This window comes from Lissotriton vulgaris, chromosome 4_1, assembly GCF_964263255.1.
Source record: "Lissotriton vulgaris chromosome 4_1, aLisVul1.2, whole genome shotgun sequence".
Classification (NCBI taxonomy): domain Eukaryota; kingdom Metazoa; phylum Chordata; class Amphibia; order Caudata; family Salamandridae; genus Lissotriton; species Lissotriton vulgaris.
This window is the reverse complement of record NC_141691.1, coordinates 699,787,959-699,809,512: the sequence shown is the minus strand read 5'-3', so window position 1 is coordinate 699,809,512 and position 21,554 is coordinate 699,787,959. Positions and strand designations below refer to the sequence as shown.

The following is a 21,554-nucleotide window of genomic DNA, read 5'->3' as shown; positions in this document are numbered from 1 at the left end:
GTCCTAGGAAGCTTGTTTCCGGTCCAGGGAAGGCATGGCTTGGCAGTTCGGGTTGGACTGTTCCTATGAGCAACATGGTCAGACTGATTTGCATATGGCCATGTCTGACCTGGGGTGGCAGAGTGGGCTAAAGAACGGTGATGGATTAAACCCAGATCTGTTGACTGGGTGTGAGTGTTTGATTGGTTCAGATGCTCCGTCCATCACCACCCCCTTTTGTACCGCTTTGTGCGCCATAAGTTGGCAGGGTATGCTCAGACGTGAGTCCCTTGCTCACTTTGCCACTGGATTCAAGCAAGCCTGGCTGAAGATGGCTGGAATGCCAGAAACCGGTCCTAGGAAGCTTGTTTACGGTCCAGGGAGGCCATGGCTTGGCAGTTCGGGTTGGACTGTTCCCATGAGGCACAGGGTCAGACTGATTTGCATATGGCCATGTCTGATATGGGGTGGCAGAGTGGGCTAAAGAACGGTGATGGATTAAACCCAGATCTGTTGACTGGGTGTGAGTGTTTGATTGGTTCAGATGTTCTGTCCATCACCACCCCCTTTTGTAACGCTTTGTTCACCATAAGTTGGCAGGGTATGCTCAGACATGAGTCCCTTGCTCAGTTTTCCACTGGATTGAAGCAGGCCTGGCTGAAGACGGCTGAAATGTCAGAACCCGGTCCTAGGAAGCTTGTTTCCTGTCCAGGGATGGCATGGCTTGGCAGTTCGGACTGGACTGTTACCATGAGGCACAGGGTCAGACTGATTTCCATATGGCCATGTCTGAACTGGGGTGGCAGAGTGGGCTAAAGAATGGTGATGGATTAAACTCAGATCTGTTGAATGGGTGTGAGTGTTTGATTGGTTCAGATGCTCCGTCCATCACCACCCCCTTTTGTACCGCTTTGTTCGCCATAAGTTGGCAAGGTATGCTCAGACGTGAGTCCCTTGCTCACTTTGCCACTGGATTCAAGCAAGCCTGGCTGAAGACGGCTGAAATGCCAGAACCCGGTCCTAGGAAGCTTGTTTGCGGTCCAGGGAAGGCATGGCTTGGCAGTTTGGGCTGGACTGTTCCGATGAGGCACCGGGTAAGACTGATTTACATATGGCCATGTCTTAACTGGGGTGGCAGAGTGGGTTAAAGAACGGTGATGGATTAAACCCAGGTCTGTTGACTGGGCGTGATTGTTTGATTGGTTCAGATGCTCTGTCCATCACCTCCCCCTTTTGTACCGCAACAGCTTTGCAGGGCAGGCGGGCTGCTCTGATGACAAAAGCAGTGGGATTGGTGAGCATACTTTGTAAGTGCACCTGAATGTTTGGCCGGCCGTCTCAGGCTGACTAAACATGAATGCTCCCTTTGCATGTTCTCCACCCAGGCTGCATTACAGCCTGGGTGGAGAACATGCCTAGGCTCCCATTCCCTGGCTGAGCACAGAACCATGACGCTCAGGGGAGCGTGGGTGGGCTTCCTGTTCTTAAGGTGCAGAGGGACTAGGAGGAGAGACAGTGTAGAGACGCGGCAGTAAGTTCTGATTTTATTTCTTATTTTAGATCCCTTTAACCCTCCCCTCGCCCGCCACCTCCAATCTGTGCCAGGCAAGAACTAGAAACATGAAGCCCTGACAAAAGGCACTGATTTGACAACTTTAACTTCAAGGCTTCTTGTTGCAGAGACGAAGAGTGCATGAAGTGAAATTACATTTTAAAAAAGTGATGCTGGGCATGGTCGTGCGTCCGGGTAGCTCCAAGTCTTCGCTGCCTTTTAAAGCAAATAACATGGCACTGGGGCATTGGAGGGCCCCCCTCTAAGATGCCACAGACATCGGAAGGGCTGGCGAGAGAATTTACCGTGCTCTCTATGACGGCAAGCCCGGGGGCTGTTGCTGTGCACCTAACACCAGGGGGCTACACCCACAGCCGCCATCTTGATCCACCCTACACCCTTAGAGCTGCAGAACGAGTGGGCAAACTTCCTTGGTGGATCACCAGAAACCCCAAGCGATCTGCGCAATGGCACTATTAACGTCAGCGGCGATTTCGAGGGCAGATGAGCGAGGACTGGAGATCGTCCTCCGACAGTGAAAAGGTATGGCACCTCGCAGAGGGAACGACCTGGGACTGCCATTTTGGGAGGTCCGGAGAGCCGGAGAGTCTGCGCGCCCCATCGCAGCCGAGAGATCTTCACACCAAGCGCTCTTGAGGCAAGCTGATGAAAGGTGTGATGGAGTACTGAGTTGCGCCTGATCCCTCCCTCCTTGGCAGAAACTAAGCTACGTAGCTATAAGCACGCATTAAAAGAGAGCGAGGCCGCCTAATCCTAGTGCAGAGGAAGACAATCACAACAGGGCTCCAGAAGGGGAACAGCACCGGCGGCCCTCCAGTTGGACCTGGGGAACTCGGAATGTGCCGGTGATCATCACCAGCCCGAAAAGAGTCGAAGAGCGACCGAGAGGGACTATGAAATAGCGGAGGGTGCATAAGGGGAAATTATTGGACTGGGCAGACCTGTAGCTCAACCACCTGCAGAAGGTAAAAGCCATGCTTACCACAGTATCACTAGGCCGATTGAGTGTGAGCTCGGATCTACCAAACTAATACGCAAGTCCGCCAGTACCTCGCAAGAAAAGCCACCCAGGCGAGCGATTACAGGCCCCACGCCGTGGCCTGCGATAACCACATTCACCCCACCATAGGGGTAATATTGGAGTTGCGTGTATAAGCAGAAGAATATAACTGCAGGCAGCATTCTGGGAGAAGGTGGCTCTCCCCTGCGAAGCTAACATAAAGACCGGGTTTACCTCCACACAACACACAGAAAGGAGACCCACTTGGACATTGGCGTAGAGGGCGCAGCACAGCAGAGCTGGAAACACACCACAGTGCTATACTATACTCAAAGGAGCCTGAATCCAATACTAGAAAAGCTTCCTGACCATCTGGAAGCGATCCTGCCTCACACCGCCAGGTACTTTGAGACTACTATCCTGATTACCTGGGCAAGCTGCAACCAAAGAGTGATACGGACTACGGGCTATGCCACGCTCCAAGGCAGGGAAAGACGCTGCTGCAAATTTGAAGGACTACCCAGTGACCACCTTGTGTAACAAAGCTGGTCCCTCAGCTACTGCGTCCATCCACACCGGAGGGATCGTCCGAACCTCTCACCCAGGCCTTTATGACCAACTTCCTACACAAAATCAAAACAGAAATTTTCTCCCTTAAGGCCCAATTTAAATCATGCATCAAAGAACTCAAAAAAGACAACTGAAATTGGGGAGAGAGTGGACGATCTCGAAATGACAGTGGCTAACTGCACAGAAGACCAGGGACATCTCTGAAAGTGACTGGCTTCGAGGAATACCATATTGAGCTCCAGATAAAGCAAGAAGAGAATAGAAGTAGGCGCACAGATATTATGACATTTGTAGCAGAGCTCCTTCATGAGATCAGAGGTGATGAGGACACTTCCCCAGCTGCTTTTGAGAGGGCGCGTCATGTGGCTACATACCCTGGGCGGTCTGAACTGGTCCCTGATATTCTAATCAGAGTATGTTTTTTCACGGCGAAAGAGGCAATACTACAGACGGCGTGGAACAAAACTGAACTGACACACAAAGGTTCTGCCATCCAACTCTTTCAAGACATTGCCCCAACTACACTCCAGCGGCGCAGGGACTTTACACAAGTTACCGACAAGCTTAATGAAATGGGCATCCAATACCAATGGAGCCACCCCTTTGCCCTAATCTTTACATGGGAGACCAAATGCTGGGTATTGCACTCTCTCCAGGAAGCCAAGCAATTGCTACAACTCCCTATGTCCTTCAGAGTGGCAAGCCCTTCACCCTTGCCGCCATTAGACAAAGAGCCTGTGCAATCCGAGTGGGCCAGGGTCCTTAGACAGCGACGAGGGGGCAGAAATAGGGGACAGTTATCTGCACAATCTAAGCAGGACATTATCCAGCACCTCCGATCCATGGAGGACAAGAAGTCATCCCCTCCCTCGCAGACTGCGTCAGAATAACATAACTGGCACGATTAAACAAATGCCTGTAAAATACTCCTGCAACAGGTTTTTGGAAGACAATGAGAAGCTCTACGCAGAGAAGAACCTCCCCTCCACCCCGGCATAGACCAGACAGCAGAGCTGGAAGACCCTGTTTGGCGAAGTACTTGCCTCTTGAGACCCGCTCTCCCCAACGCTAATCCTAAGAGAGTGACCTCTCTGGAATGGACTGTGTTATGGCGCCTTGCCCATTCTTGGACTGGAATAGGAATTGTTGGCCTTGTTGGCCCCTAATTGTTTTTGAAACTTCTATTTTTTATATGTCTTTTCTCTTTCTTATTTCTTACACCCTTTTGGAGGGAGGGAGGGAGGGAGGGGTGTTCAATTTCAAGCGAACAGGTCCCCCAATTGCGATTACTGGAGCAAGGGATTTCCCCGGAATATCTCCCCTTGGGTGTTGGTGCGACATCCTCTACCATTTACTCTAACAGACTGTCTATTCGGGCAGAACACCGTGTCAGGAGCATTCCTCTTTCAATCCAATGCCATAATACAGGTGGTCATATTAGACATCCACAATGACCACTATCCCCTGCTACTATCCCTTAATGTAAAGGGCCTCAACGCCCCTAACAAACGCCGTCAGATTTGGCGCTATCTGCTATATCATGACCCAGACATTATTTTCTTACAGGAGTCACACCTCCCGAAAGAGGACACCCACTGCATGGCTCACCACAAATATCCTCTCCAAACCTGGGTGTTTGCACCTACGAAGACAGCTGGAGTAGCAATACTCTGTAAGACAGGAATTGCCCAAGGTAACACCCGAGTGGAAAAGAGCAGAACATGGTAGACATATTACATTTGTGGTACAATTAGGGGCACAAACACTTATTCTTTTTATGTCTCGCGACCTATCGATGTGCGCAAGCGCATCGAGCGGAGCGAGAATTCATGTGGCGAAAACATCTTCAAACCAAAGGGCTTTCAGCCCCGCGGTTTTCATGCTGTTCACGTGAACCACGTGATAACATGCACGCGCATTCAGGGCCAGCCAGCCCAGCACATCAAAGGGCTTCTCCTCCCCTAATTATTCATGGCCGGCCGCAGGCCGGCCGTACTTTCAGTTTCCCGGAACGGCTTCTCCTCACCTAATTAGGGGAGGAGAAGCCCTTTGATGTGCTTCACACCAATGCGCCTCAGTCATTCCTCTTGTTTGTATTTGCTTCCAGACTCCACGATCTGCTCATGTGCACAAGACGCTTTACACATTACACTCATCTGCCTGAAGTGGGAGTTTTAAACAAGAAAAGCTGGTCCTTCTGTACTTGCAGTTTCACTTCTAATGTGTGTTGTTATTTATCATGATTTTTAGCTGAGGTGTATCACGCTCGTTCATGAGTTTGATCTTTTCATACTGTGAAATGTTTTCTAAGTTGTTTTTGATTGTCTTACCGCTGGAGGTCTCCCTGTGCTACATTTAGCCTCTGACACATGGAACGCCACGCAACAACGCAATGCCACGCAACAACGCAACGCCACTCAACCATGCAACGCCACTCAACCATGCAACGCCACTCAACCATGCAACGCCACTCAACCATGCAACGCCACTCACACATGCAACGCCACTCACACATGCAACGCCACTCACACACGCAACGCCACTCGCACACGCAACGCCACTCACACACGCAACGCCACTCACACACGCAACGCCACTCAACCACGCAACGCCACTCAACTACGCAACGCCACTCAACCACGCAACGCAACTCAACTAGGCAACGCCACGCAACTACGCAACGCCACGCAACTACGCAACGCCACGCAACTACGCAACGCCACGCAACTACGCAACGCCACTCAACTACGCAACGCCACTCAACTACGCAACGCCACTCAACTACGCAATGCCACTATACTACGCAACACCACTCACACACGCAATGCCACTCACACACGCAACGCCACTCACACACGCAACGCCACTCAACTACGCAACGCCACTCACACACGCAACGCCACTCACACACGCAACGCCACTCACCTATGCAACGCCACTCAACTACGCAACGCCACTCAACTACGCAATGCCACTCAACTACGCAACGCCACTCACACACGCAACGCCACTCACACACGCAACGCCACTCAACTACGCAACATCACTCACACACGCAACGCCACTCAACTACGCAACGCCACTCACACACGCAACGCCACTCAACTACGCAACGCCACTCAACTACGCAACGCCACTCAACTACGCAACGCCACTCAACTACGCAACGCCACTCACACCTGCAACGCCACTCAACTACGCAACGCCACTCAACTACGCAACGCCACTCACACACGCAACGCCACTCAACTACGCAACGCCACTCACACACGCAACGCCACTCACACACGCAACGCCACTCACACACGCAACGCCACTCAGCGCCACTTTCACACACACTGTGCAGTGCACAATAGGTCTCGCAGTAGGAAAGTTGGAGATATTGGTTTTTTAAATGACAAAGCCCTTTATGTTTTTAACATGCAAAATAAAAGGCATTGTTATTTGCAATTGTAATAGCTCCAACTTTCCTACTGCGAGACCTATTGGCAACGCCAGTGCTTGTTTAAATTTATGCACCTAAACAGGCGCAAGATGTATTCATAAGGGATCTTTTAAGAGAACAGATACCACAGAATGAAAGCCACCTTGTTTTAGGAGGAGATCTAAACTTAGTATGGGATGCAGAACTCGACCGGAGTACCAACACCTTCCAAGGAACTGGAGCCATGTCTGCCCCTTGAAAATAGCAATTGGGGACCTGGAACTTATAGGAGCCTTTCGCTACCACTCCCCGGACACACTTGATTACTCATACTACTCGCAGGCACACTGTTCCTACTCCCGCATAGACTATCTTTTTCTTTCTCATTCTCTTGTGCGATCCAGTAGATGTAACAGAAATTAGGGAGGCAATCACAACATATTTCATACCTAACGATCTCCCTGAAACTCCATTCCCAGTTGTGTGGGACGCTTTTAAGGCCATCACTAGCGATAGCGCGCAACCGAAAAGCCCGCCTTGTTGAGGACAAGTTAACTAGCGACATAAAAACAATGGAGAATGGATCACGAGACTCCCTCAGCCATTAATTAACGATGCCGGGCCATGTTCCGGGGTCAACTAAGGGCACATAGAATGAACAAAGTGGAGCGTTCCTTAATGGCACTACGGCAGAAGTACTATGATAGGGTGGACAAGGCGGGGACAATCCTAGCGCGCCGGTTGAGGACGAGGGCAGCAAAGGCACACATAGCAAAAATTAAAAGCTACGGACGACACATGGGCCACAACTGAAAAAGCTAAACTAGCAGCTTTTCATGACTATTACACTACCCTCTATGCAGAGGAGAACCCCCACCCAACTCAGATTCAGGCAGTGCTGGCTGACTACGAATGGACTCCACTAGATAAACAACATGTGCAGATCCATGAGGAGCCACTCACACTAGATAAACTTAATCGGGCAATGAAAGACCTGTCGCTAGGCAAAACATCGGGTCCGGACAGCTTTCCGTTCCACTTCTACTGCATCTTCCTATCACAAATACAAGACCAACTGTTGCGCCTCTCTAACTCATTCACAGACACCACTGGTCCATCAGCCTCTATGGCTATGGCAGAAATGGCATGCATCCCCAAACCAGGCATGGACCACACACTATGTTCCTCTCAGCCCCGATTGCACTTCTTAATACAAACTTGAAGAGCTACACAAAAATCTTAGCTAATCGTCTAGAGCCACACATGCCAGGACTTATATAACCAGATCAGATTCATATGACACCCCCAGGGAGCTGATAATGTACGATGGATAGTACACTTGGTAGAAAAGGCACAACATTGGGACATTCCCGCCTGTCTGCTGTCATTAGAGGCGGAAAAAGCCTTTGATCGAGTGGACTGGGAATTCTTGAGGGCTGTCTTACATAGAATAGGGCCTGGGGCCCACGATGACCTCTAGAATAATGGCATCATACTCCTCCCATCAAGCCCAGGTTAGGGTAAATGGCAAGCTCACAAACCCAATACATATATATAGGGGCACAAGGCAAGGCTGCCCGCTACCCCCTTGCTTTTTGCTCTAGTAGTAGAACCTGTCGCTATAGCAGTAAGACAGTCAAGCAAAATTAGCGGCATCACCCTTGGAGGAGTGGAACACAAAATAGCTCTATTTGCAAATGACTTATTACTTATGTTATCGAAACTGCAGACCTCACTGCCAGCCCTTCTCATTCTACTGCAAACATTTGAGACAGCATCTGGCCTTAAAATCAACCCCACCAACTCTTCAGAGCTAAACCTTGCAATCCCCGCGGTGGAGATCCGACAACCTAATCCCTTGCCCCTTTCCAATAGGCTAAACACTCAATTAGATACCTCAGACTTAACTTAACCTCCACGGTATCTAAATGAACACAGGCAAACTGGCAAGAATATAAAAAACAAATCATGGAGGACCTGAGAATGTGGAAGTCCTTAGCAATATATCATGGTTGGGGCGAGTTAACTCAGTTAAGATGTTGGTGCTCCCGAAAATATTATATCTATTCCAAACACTGCCCACGTCAATACCACAAGCCCGCATCCTGCACCTACATTGTGACCTCACCACTTTCATTTGGGGGGGGAGATCACGCTTCTCAAACAAATTACTCATGCGAACTCGGGACAGGGGGGGTTAGCATGCCCCAATATAATGATGTACTACATGGCATCAAACTTGAGTTATATCTCTGAATGGGTGGTTCGGGAAAGCAAGAAAACTTGGCTCCTCATGGATAGAGCAGTGGCACACATGCTAATTTGGGACCTTGTGTGGCTCCCGCGTCGGGTCAGGCCGCGTCGCGCCTATATAGCTTCACTCACAAAAACAGTACTGGAAATTCGGGCCAAAATTACAATACCCAGGGACCTCACCTGCTTTCCATCCCCTAATACTCCTTTAGCGCGTAACCCCAACTTCCTGCCAGCAGTGCAGCCCCACTCTTTCCCAGCATGGGCAGAAGGTGAATGCCGGACAATACAAGATCTTTTGGAGGGAGACTCCTTCAAGATTTCAAGCAATGTATACGGGAATTTCACCTCCCAGAGGAAGTGCGATTGCAATATCTTCACCTTAGACACTGGTTGCAGACACCATCTAACATACAGGGGGCCACCCGGCCCTTTACCCCATTTGAGATACCAGTCCACTCATATGACGGTTCTCGAGGCCTGATCTCTCGTACATATCAAGTACTGCAATTTTCAGCCCAGATTAAACCCCACACATGCCAGTCGCACTGGCAATCAGTCAGTACAGATGACATTAACAACAAGCAATGGGAACAACTTAGGCGGGACATGCCAAGAATATTTAAAAGCATACCATAGACTGCATATTAACTTATAAAACAGTGGTACTACACTCTCAAAGGCTCCATAAAATGTTCCCCAAAACCCCACCCACATTGCTGGCTATGCAAAAGCATGGTTGGGGACTTCCTCCACATCTGGTAGTTCTGTCTGTTGTCATCCACCTATTGGAAGGAGATCCTCAGTCATATTAAGAAGGTAATCGGCTACCTTATACCTGAGATTCCAACAATGACTATCCTGGGACTAAGACCTATGGCCCTCCTTGCCATGAGCCATGAGGACTGGCGTATAATATCCCATATGCATGGAGCAGCCAAAAAAACAATAGCGGTGTCCTGGAAGAAAACAGACATGCCGCCTGTTGCCTTGTGGTTCACCCGTCTGTGGCATACCATGTCGATGGAACTTCTCACAACATGGATAACATTTTGCAAGAACAAGTTCACAAACACATGGCAGCCGCTAGTAGATTACTTTTCTAAGCTGGAATACGCCTGCTTCCAGCCACCAAAACTCAGATCCTTGCACCTCTTTGAAGATAAGCTCCTACCTTCATGCGCAGATGAACTTTGGGGGATAAACCAGATTGTACATATAGAAGGCTCACTGTTAAGCCCCCAACGCTCTCACTTAAGAAATCTCCCTTCCTTCTCTCCCTCATCTCTCCCAACTTTACCGTTCTCTTTATTTATAAAAAATGCTCTGTTTTTTTTATTTTCAATTACTCGGCTCGGAAACATGGTTAAAAGTTAAGTTGCAAATACAATTTACCTACTGTTTATCAGATGTCGGGCATGTGATATTGCAAAGTAGATTGGATGTAGAGCAAATGTTAATGTTGGACACCAGTGCTATGAACGATTGAGCTCTCTTTTTTATCCTCTTTTCTCTTTTTTTCTGTTCAACTGTCGTTAATATGGTGTAAACCTTTAATTAAAAGATTTTAACATAATAAAAAGTGATGTAAGGGCAGGAACATCAGGCTGTTGTGTTGTTCGGAGTTCCCAGGGAAAGCTTCAAGGGCCAGGAAGGATGGGCGGGGGCGTAGCTTCAGCGGTGAGAGTTTGTGGTTTGATACCCCTCTAATGCATTTTTGGTTGGGTAGTTGGCTCTCGGGGGCCTGAATCAAGTCTGCTATGTCTGTGTTTTTCTCGTCATTTTCAATTCACTAAGAGGTTTTAACTTGTTTATTTTTTGGATCGAGAACCAAATTATATATGTAGTGACCAATTTACAAAACAAAGTAGTACATATCCATACTAATATAATAAAGAGAGAGTCCAAACCTTTGAGGCAGGTAATCTCAGGAACCACAGCACCAATCACAACACCCAATACAGCGTTGGAAAGGGCAGTTGCAGCAGAAGGACATAGGCTATGCAGACGCCCACCATATACATATAAAAGGTAAAAGAACCGTGCCAGCAAAGTAGTCCCTTGTGGGTGTGTCTGCTTTGTGCTGTGGGCGTGTGCTGGGGGCGTGCAAATGCTGGGGGCGTGTGGTACTTTCCGCCCTTCATGCCATGTCTCATATTGTGTGCTAATCCCACCCTGCTCCCTTTAAGTACCCCTGCACCCCATATTCATAATCCACCCTTACTCCTTAAAATACCCCAACACCCTTAAACACTAACCCATCTTAACCCTATAAATATACCCTGTACCTCAAAACCCAAACCTATCCCTAAACCCTGAAAATACCCCTGTACCCTAAAACCCAAACCTAGCCCTGAACCCTAAAAATACCCCTGTACCCCAAAACCCAAACCTAGCCCTGAACCCTAAAAATACCACTGTACCCCAAAACCCCAACCTACCCCTGAACCCTAAAATACTTCTGTACCCCAAAACCCAAACCTACCCCTGAACCCTAAATATACCCCTGTACCCCAAAACCCAAACCTAGCCCTGGACCCTAAAAAAACCCTGTACCCCAAAACCCAAACCTAGCCCTGAACCCTAAAATGCACCTGTACCCCAAAACCCAAACCTATCCCTGAACCCTAAAAATACCCCTGTACCCCAAAACCCAAACCAAGCCCTGAACCCTTAAAATACCCCTTTACCCCAAAACCCAAACCTACAACTGAACCCTAAAAGTACCCCTATACCCCAAAACCCAAACCTATCCCTAAACCCTAAAACTACCCCTGTACCCCATAACCCCAAACTATATCTGAACCCTTAAAATACCCAAACACCCAAAAACATATACCTTAGTACCCCAAAACATATACCCCTATACCCATACTTACCTTATCCAAATATTTAAAAAAAACATGCTTTTACCATTCATGCATTTACAACGAATTTCGTTGTAAATGTATGCGTGGTAAAAGCATACCAAATGTAATGCGATGCGTTATAATGGCATTGCGGAGTCATGGTACTTTCGTAATGAAAGTATGCGGAGTGATGGTATGCGGAAAGAAAGTTGAGGAATAATGGGGGTTTACCCTCCCCCGGTAAGTACATTGGTGGCACGGCGGTCCACATCTCCAGCAACATACTCATATTTTCACCACCCATTTGAAAAATGCATAGGTCTCTCTCATTGATGGTCCCGTGCCTACCACTAATGAATGTGTTCTTCTGTAATGAAAATTGTGCTCATGCCATGTTGTTGAGTTAATGCTATATAATATTGCAAGGAAAAATAAAGTAGGGAAACTCGAGTTCACACTCTACTGAATGCGCACTCTTAAGTGCATCAGCAGTGCACTGTGAATCGGAGTGTTTCACAGGCCTGTCACAGATAAGAAATGCTATCAAAACAAAATCCTACAAAACAATATACTACTGGCCGGCAGCAATTCATGCCCGGACAACGTCGGGACGGGCTGCTAGTGACCTTATAAAAGTACTCCTTGAATTAGTGGAAATGGACAACGTTTTGGAATTCACAAACATTTGCAGTAGTAGTCTGGGAACGCTGCAATTCTCAAGTTTCCAGTGATTCTTCTGGCAATCAAACACTCAAAAGGTGATGGGATGAACGCTTTCAAGTAGTCTAACGCGTGGCAATCGTTTGGGGTAGCATTCCCACCCATCGTTATTCACTCACTGTGCAACTCTAGACAGAGGCCCACCTAATGCATATCAGTGCTGACCCTTATTTTTTGGGAATGAGTCCATCTCATACCTTGGTCTCCTCCTTTTTTGTTCGGGAAATATGAGATTCACATCCACACATTTCAGTGGCTAAACTACTCTCTTGAATATGGCCTTGCAGTGGGAACAACTACAATCTATGCACTACAGGCAAGAGTTTAAACGAATGTAGACAGTCAAGAAATTGGTCATTCAGTCCTGTACAAAGCATATTAAGTATCATCTCAAATAATTAGGTCAACTTTATTTGATCCTCTATAAAGCTTTCAGTCAACTGTCAACTGTCTGCCAGACTGTTGGTTTAAACTCTCTTTCTCTCTCTTTGTTTTTTTCTTTCCTCCTCTCCTCTCCCTCTTTCTTGTTTTTTTCTTTCTTTCTATTTTCATGTTTATTTCTCTCTTTACCACTCTCTCTTTCTACATCTTTTTCTGTCCTCCTTTATCTCTCGCATTTCCTCTCACACTTACTCTCTATTTCGGTTCTCTCCTTTCTTCCTCAATTTCTCTCCTTACTTAGAGTCCATCTTTTTTATAATTTTCTCTTCTCATTCTTTTTCTGTCTCACTTCTGGCTTCTATCACTCTCCCTAACTCCCGTTCTCTCACTCGCTGATTCTGCCCCATTTACCTGTCCTTAAGCTCGCCCTCACCCCCTTGCTCTTCTTCCTGGCACACCCTACTTTCTCTCTATTTCTTTGCTTCTATCTATTGCTCAACGTTCTTTTTCTTATCCCTTGATTTCTGATGCGTTGATCACAGCACATCTTTTTAGTTGTCATGTACCAATTGTCAAGGCAGCTTTACATTACGATTTGTTATGGCATAAGGCCTTCTATAGTTGTAATGTTAATTGCAGAACCTACTTTAATAAGCTCATAGGCACCTTTGTGCAGTGAGATTTCATCTTATGGTATAGTTTTATCAGTAATTCTTAGTTTTTACTGTTCAGGACCTGATTACAAATTAGGTGGTTAAGTCTGTCCTGTGCTTGTACCCCTGTTTACACACGAGATTGAATTATGAGATTGCTTTTATTTAACACATCCGGTAATTATCGGGTGCAATAAATAACCCAGCCTACGTTAAATTTCGGCAGGTCAACCCTGCCGAAATTTAACAGGTGGAAACACATGGTATTTACTGTAGCATACGAATTTTGGTGCATTAAACACCAAAATCTGCTTAACTCATAATAGGCGTTATTTATCGCACCTGATAAATACCATATTCTGCAGAACCGTTAAATAATACCTCAACTTATAATCAGGCACCATCTTCAAGGGGGAATTTTCCTGTTCTGCTTACTCAGCACTGACAGATGAACACTTTGCACAGTTGGCATCTCCTTACCTTGGCACCTTGTGGTCCATGTCCTCCTGGTATTCCTAGATAACCCTGAATGGTACACAAGGAAAGAACAGAAAGATTACACATTTTGGTGGTGCTGTACATCTCTGTGGCACACGCCTCTTTGTGGCAGAGCATGGATATAAACAAGATCAATTTGCACCCTATAATGCCACACTTCCACCAGGCAAGACAATCTGCTCCTGCACCTTTGTACTAAAGGAGCTATTATCCTTTTAAGAACTGAAAGAGCAATACACTTCTAAGCTCTGAAAGGTCACTCAAAAATGTCCACCAATAATGCTTTTCTATTGCACTGAATTCTTAATATGTGTACGTTGTTTTAATCACTTATGTAAAAGAGAGTACCTTGCAAATCTTCAATAACATCATGGTTGAGCTGGAGCTCACATGTCCATGCAATAGCAAGTCAAAATGCTGACTGAGGTGTGTGACTGGTAAGAATTAGAGACAATGGGGGCGGAGCTAGCCGGCGTTCATGGTGGACGCTTAAGTGCGGAGCTCTGCGCTAGCGCTACCGACTATCCTTCCAATATCCTTCCAGAGCGGCAAAACCTGCGAAATTCCGGCGGGGACTGCCTCCCCTACCCCCTGCGGACCTCCGGCGTGACTCTTGAGGAGCTGCGTGCGCCGGTTCCCCCGGCGCCGTCGCCGACCGAGGAGCCGCGGACCAGGCCGGGATCCCCGCTCTGCCCTGGACGCCGAGGCCGCGCTGCGTCACCCGACGTGCGGCCCCGGCGAGAGGAAGCCCCGCTGTGGCGCGGGCGGCGTGACCGGCGGGAGCCGATGCCCATCCAGCGTTCCGCGATTGCACTGCGGACCACTGCTGTGACGCCTGAACCCCTGGAGAGGAGCGGAGGCGCCGAGTGAGAGCCGGCGGCGAAACGGCCCGGCTGGGAACACACATGTGGCGCTCACACGGGCGCCATTGCATGCTGCGGAGGGGACCCGCCTGACGGCCTGAACACTTGGAAGGAGCCTCGCGGAGCAGCGGGCAGCTTTGGGACGGAGGCCACTCAACACGAGCCTAGCTCTATCGAGCACTGCACCCCCGAGCTGACTGGGGGTGTCCTGACATTAAGGCACCCGGAGGGGGACAGCGAGAGGCGAGTGCCTACCCTGACCTGAGGCGTTACTGGGCACGCAGGACTACACGCGACAGGGGCCTGTACGCGTGGCCTCCGGTGCCGGTCTGTGCACGAGGTCAGCTCCCGCATCGTCCCATTGGGACACATTTGACACTGTAAGGTCTGTGAACACTGGCCTCCCTATCAGCAGCAACGATGGGCAAGGGCGATAGGACGCAAACGAAACTTTCGTTTGACCAGAGGAGACAGAAGGCACCAGAGCCACCGGCGGCCCAGTCCCCGGGTGCAACTGCGGACACGAACACCGCGCTGTGCACAGAAATCAGAGGCATGCTCAACACGATGGAGAAAGGCCTACAGGAGGGCATGACGGCCATCGGCACCAAGATTGACGCCCTGGCGTATCGAATGGATCGCATGACGGAGAGGGTGGATAAGCATGCGGAGAGGCTGGACATGGCGGAGCGCAGGCTGACGGAGGCGGAGGAGGCGCAGACAACGTGGGACGCTGACCGCAAGCAGTTTGGGAGGCTACTACAGGTGATACAAGAAAAGTCGGAGGACTTAGAGGCTCGCTCCAGGCGGTCCAACATACGCGTCACGGGCGTGGCGGAGTCGACCCAGACAGGGAAAATGGAGCTGTTTGTCGAGAAACTACTTAAAACTCTATTGGGGGACGACACCTTCTCTCCCATGTTCATAGTGGAGCGAGCCCACCGTACCCTGGGCCCGAGGCCCGCTCCAGGGGCGAACCCTCGGCCGATAATAGCGAAACTCCTCAACTACAGGGACAGGGATGCTGCCCTCCGAGCTGCTCGAGAGAAGGGGGAGTTGCAGTACGAGGGAATGAACATTTCGCTATACCCTGACTTCACCTCCAAGGTACAGGAGGAGAGACGGAGATTCGTCCCCTATAAGCAGCAGCTCAGAGACCTGGGCTTGGACTATGCCATGTTGTATCCGGCACGGCTGCGCATCAATAGGCAGGGCCACTCACATTTCTTCACCGACCCGAAGGAGCTGCAAAAATCCCTGAAGCAGTGGATTAAGGAGCATAAGGAGAGCCGGACGGCGCCCGCGGAGGAGGGCGCTGACAACGAGGATCTGGATGAGCAGGACTAGTGTGACGGAGGGGCGCAGTGGTCTCTCCTGAGGTCCTGGCCACTCGAGGCCTCACCATGGTCACAGACTCTTGGCCCGGGGGATGCCCAATCTGGGCTCTCCACTGCAGTGAGCGGACATCTGGACATGGTATCACGGGTGAGATCTGTTCGGGCCGCACGGGTTTAGGTGGTGGGCGGCACTCTCCATGACTCAACTAGCCTGCCCGGGGGTGGTGTTGATAACGGCCCACGACAGGGAGGGTTCGATGGGGTCTGGGGGGGGGGGGTGGTAAGGCGGGTACGATATTGTTCTTGTTACTTCAAAAGCCGCACTGGCAAATGGGGGCGCTGGCGTAGGGGCGGCCAAAAGACATTGCGCAGAAGCGACGACCGGACGTTGGTCGTTTGAGACATTGAGCGTGCTACCTCTGCCCTGGCGCTCATAGTGCTTGCGGCTCTACTTGAGACTGCTTGGGGGAGTTTGAAGATGGGTGGGGGGGGTGAATGTAGGGATTTCGGTCACACCAGGTTGGGGTTGGTTGACTGTGGGCGGTGGGGGGCGATTGGGGTTCTGAGTTCGGGGAAGTTTGGGATGTTTGGGGAAAGGTCCGACATGTGCTCTAAAATGTTTTGTTCTATAGGATGGGTGGGCGGCTGCTGCCACTGGTGCGGGGGGGTCCTTGTCGCTGCACTACAATTGTTGTACTCCTTCACTGTTAATGGCTGACACACCACAGGCAGACACACTGAGCGATACCGAGTCCCTCAGGGCTCTTACCTGGAATGTGAGGGGTTTGAATGATTATCGGAAACTCCGTAAGGTGCTACACTACCTACAGAGACACCACATAGACCTGGCGCTGCTGCAGGAAACGCATCTGCCCAACACCAGTAAGATGCTAATGCACAGGGGGATCCAGGGTCACTCCACTTACGCAGGCTTCACCACCCATGCCAGAGGGGTCCTCACCTGGGTCAATCCGAAATCCAAGCTATCCCTCGCCCTGGTAAAGGCGGACCCGGAGGGGAGGTTTTTGTTAAGCAAGTGCACGGGCAAGGGACTTAACCTGCTGGTCATGAATGTCTATGGCCCGAACTATGACTCCCCTGAATTTTATACAACGGTGGCGGACCATTGTACTGAATGGGCCACTGGTACTATGATCTGGGGTGGGGACTTCAATTTCACCTTTAGCCCTGAGCTGGATAGGTCTGCGGGCCCTGCCAGGCGCCCGGCGGCGGCTGCGCAGTGCATGCAGGCAGAAATGCTGAGACTGGGTCTGGTAGATGTGTGGAGGGATAGGAATAGCGCCAAGGGGGGGTACACGCATTACTCAGCTTACCACAATATCCATACCAGGATTGACTACTGGCTGGCTTCACACTACCTGCTCACCATGGTCAGGGGCTGCAGTGTGCTTCCCCGCACTCTGTCGGACCACTCACCGGTGCTGTTGGCGTTGCGGACTCCCCAGCAGAGAATCCCGCCATTCACGTGGCGCTTTCCACCCTACTCGCTGCTGGATGAGGCTTTCAGGGCTGACCTGGGGGAGGACATAGACACCTTCTTCGACACCAATCTGGGATCAGTGGACAGCTTTGGGACGGTTTGGGAGACATTTAAGGTGTACGTGCGGGGGGTGGTCATGGCGAAACACTCAGGGGTACTAAAGGCAATTAGAAACAGGCTGAAATATCTGGAGGGGCAGATAGCGGACTACGAACGCCGACAGCTGCTTGACCCGAACCTGCCTGGGGATGAGACCCTGCAAGACCTTTTGAGTGAGTTCCACGAGGAAGCTGACAGGGAAGTGCGACATTTAGGAAAATACGCGACAGCGCGCGCGTATGGCGAAGGGGACCGCCCGGGGGCACTGCTTGCCAGGATTATGAAAGGCACTAGGCGCAAACAGACCGTCGCGGAAATGCGTACCTCAGGGGGGGAGACACTCACGGAGGAGACACACATTCTGGCGGAATTCAGGAGGTTCTATGAGGAGCTCTACACCACTAAAATCTCCGGGGTCGAGGACCAAATTGACAACTACCTCGCCTATATCAGGATGCCATTCCTTGAGAATTGGCAGAGGGAATTTCTGATGTCCCCCATACACCGTGAGGAGATATCCGATGCACTGGCCACCATGAGGGCGGATAGTGCCCCCGGGATAGATGGTCTGACGGTGGCCTTTTACAAGGCGTATAAGGATAAGTTGCTACCCCACCTCTCCACCCTCTTTGACGAAATCTGCGAGAACGGCGCTATGCCGCATTCCATGCGAGAGGCGCTGATTGTCACCATACTCAAACCTGGTAAGCCCAGCGACCAGCCAGGCTCGTACCGCCCACTGTCCCTTCTTAATGTTGACGCTAAGCTCTATGCAAAAGTACTAGCTACCAGGCTGGCACTAGTGGCGCCGGGGTTGGTGGCCCCGGAGCAGGATGGGTTTATCCCGGCCAGGAACCTCACTTACAATATCCGTACGGTCATGGGAGCCATGCAGCATACTAGGCATGACACTAAGGCCATTGCGGTCTTTCTTGACATGGAGAAGGCCTTTGACTCTGTGGAGTGGCCCTTCATGCGCAAGGTGCTGCAGAAGTTGGGGCTAGGGGGACTTTTCCTCCAACTGCTGGGTGCCCTCTATCACGAGCCCACGGCCAGAGTCAGATTGGGAAATGCAGTCTCGGAGCCGATCTCCATCACCAGGGGCACGAGACAGGGATGCCCCCTTTCCCCGCTACTCTACGCCCTTGTGGCGGAGCCACTGGCGTGTGCGATTCGGGAATACCACTCGTATGAAGCCATCAACTACCCCACCTACAAAATGGGCATTTCCACATATGCGGACGACACCCTGCTTTATGTCAGGGACCCGGCCAATAACCTCGCGTCGGTGCTGAGGGAAGTGGTGAGGTTCGGTGCGCTCTCCGGACTGAAGGTTAACTGGGCGAAATCAGTTGCCTTCCCACTAACCCCAATCACGGTCCCCTTCGAGATGGACTACCCGCTCCAATGGTCCACTGAACCGGTAAGGTATCTGGGCATCATGCTCCACACGGACCCTGAAGTTATGCTGAGGGAAAACTACGGGGTGGCTTACAGCAAACTAGTGGATGACGTAGAGCTCTGGATTAAACTCCCGTTATCTCTGATGGGGAGGATTGCCTTAATGAAAATGGTCATTCTCCCGAGGTTTCTGTTCCTGTTCAATAATCTCCCGATTGTTCTCTCGAAAGCCTTCTTTGCAACCCTGAACAAACTCTTGGTGCGACTAGCGTGGGCCGGGAAACAACCTAGGGTGCAGTGGAAGGTACTGCAATTACCGTATGAGCAGGGGGGCTTAGCTGCCCCGGACCTGGAACGCTACTACAGGATAGCGCAGGCCTCCCACCTCCACACCTGGATACATGGCAGCCGTGATGTTCCGCACGTGATACTGGAGCGGCTGTTCGCGGACCCTACTCCGCTTCCGGCTACTATTTGTGGCCCGCAAGACCGCAGAGTTGGCGTACTAGACTCCCTCCTGTCTACCAACCATGCATGGCATTCTATTCTGCAGAGGCAAAATAAAGAACTAATGTACGCTCCCAACATGCCTCTACAATGGGCGCTCTGGCTACCGACCTTGGCGGAACCGGGAGTCCATAGGGCCCTTCACGAGTTGGGTGCTCTTACTTTGGGGGACCTATTCGAGCATGGACAGGTGAAGACGTGGGCACAGATTTCACATCGGAGGGAGAGCCCCACACTGCTCCAACGCTTTCAGTACCATCGGGTCCGTAGCGCCCTGCTGGAGCTGCTGGGCCCCGACATGGAGGAACCCCCTGCGGTCCCGGAACTGGTGTATATCATTGACACCGTCTCACCAAAGAAGCTGATTACTAGATTATACAGGATAGGGCACGAGCACACGGCCCAGCTCTACACGAGGGCGAGACTGGCCTGGCAGACTGACTTGGATACACACGTCGATGACGGCATGTGGGCCTACTGCTGTGCGGCCACCAGGCGCCTTTCCCTGAACGGGAGGCACCGGTTGATACACTTTAAGTTCTTACAAAGGGTATACCACACTCCGGAGAGGCTCCACAGGTACGGTCTCCGTGACACCCCACACTGCGAGAGGTGCCGGGCTCGGGTTGCGGACTTCCTGCACATGGCCTGGAGCTGCCCGGGAGTCCAGAGGTATTGGGCCAGCGTTTTCGCTGAATTGAGCGCCATAGTGGAATTGGACCTAGCAATGGACCCAGCCCTTGCTCTACTGGGGTACACAAAATCGATCCCAGTCGCGGTTAGGAAACTGGTGAGCGTGGGACTGCTCCTGGCGAAGAGGGTAGTCGCATTATGCTGGATGAGGGGGCCATTACCTACGCTCAAGCGATGGGTTAGCGACATGAAATACTGCAACACGCAGTCGGACACATACAGTGAGCTCCTACCGCCCGGGAGTCGCCCCAAGAACTTCTGGGGGCTGTACCAGACCTACTTGTCCTCCAAGCTGGACGGGGAAGTCTCGGAGGAGGGGGAGGGGGGAGACAGTGGGAGTGACATGCAAGAGCCATCGGATACACATGACTAGGGTGCTCCTCCGCACGACTAATGTACTGTAAATGGTGGGGATTCTCCATCCTACTAGAAGTGAGAACAGGGGGGAGGCATTCCGGGCAGGGGGAGGGCGGCAGGCCGCACTAGCTACCACAGGTGATAGAGACGTCCATAGGCGACTCGGGGAGCACGAATGAGGGACCAGTTGAGGGGAGGGGGGCGTTTAGAGGGTTGGGGTTGGTTTGGGGGGGGGGGGGAAATTTAAAACTGTTTTGCTTTACCAATTTATCTGAATTGCACACTACTTTGCGGATGGTACGAGCCCACAGAGGAGGCCCGTCCCCGGCAGACCTCCAACGAACTCTCACACTGGACTCTATGATGTTAATATGTCATGGTATTTGTACTTGTTGTCGCATGGAGACCTGTTGCCGGCCCGGGATGGGTTGTAGGCAAGTGACTGCGTATACATTGTGCTGTGCTTTTTCATAATAAATACAATAAAAAAAAAAAAAAAAAGAATTAGAGACAATCCCATTCTATACATGGCACTTCCACGTCTCTAGTATGGTGGTTGGTGTTGGTACATAGATGTCCATGTGACCACTTTTGTGGTCTTTAAAGATGAGGTAGGTCCAATGTAGACCTTCATCAGACACGGGGGAAACTGAGTTCTGTGAATTATACAGATAGTTGAAGTCACCCAGTAGTTCCATTTCTATTGAGGAAAAAGGCCAAAAACCTATGGCCCAGATGTATGGTGATTTAATGTCAGCAAAGGTTGTGATTGGTTTAATCACAGAGGGTGGGTGTTAGACGGACCGGGAGGGTCGGCCGAGATTACGGGGAGAGGTCTCCAGGGAGAGCCGTCTCCAACGACTGTACAGACAAGTAACTTCCCCCCCACAGACGGA

General features: G+C 50.6%; 1 protein-coding gene across 1 annotated transcript in view; it reads right to left on the bottom strand.

Moving 5' to 3' along the window:
- The window catches only part of LOC147722464 (uncharacterized), a 240,545-nt gene that overhangs the window by 63,461 nt on the left and 155,530 nt on the right, over positions 1-21,554 (bottom strand). Inside the window, exon 17 of the mRNA XM_086966847.1 lies at positions 13,883-13,927. Coding sequence (XP_086822973.1) covers positions 13,883-13,927 — 45 coding nt within the window. The remainder of the gene's footprint in view (positions 1-13,882; positions 13,928-21,554) is intronic.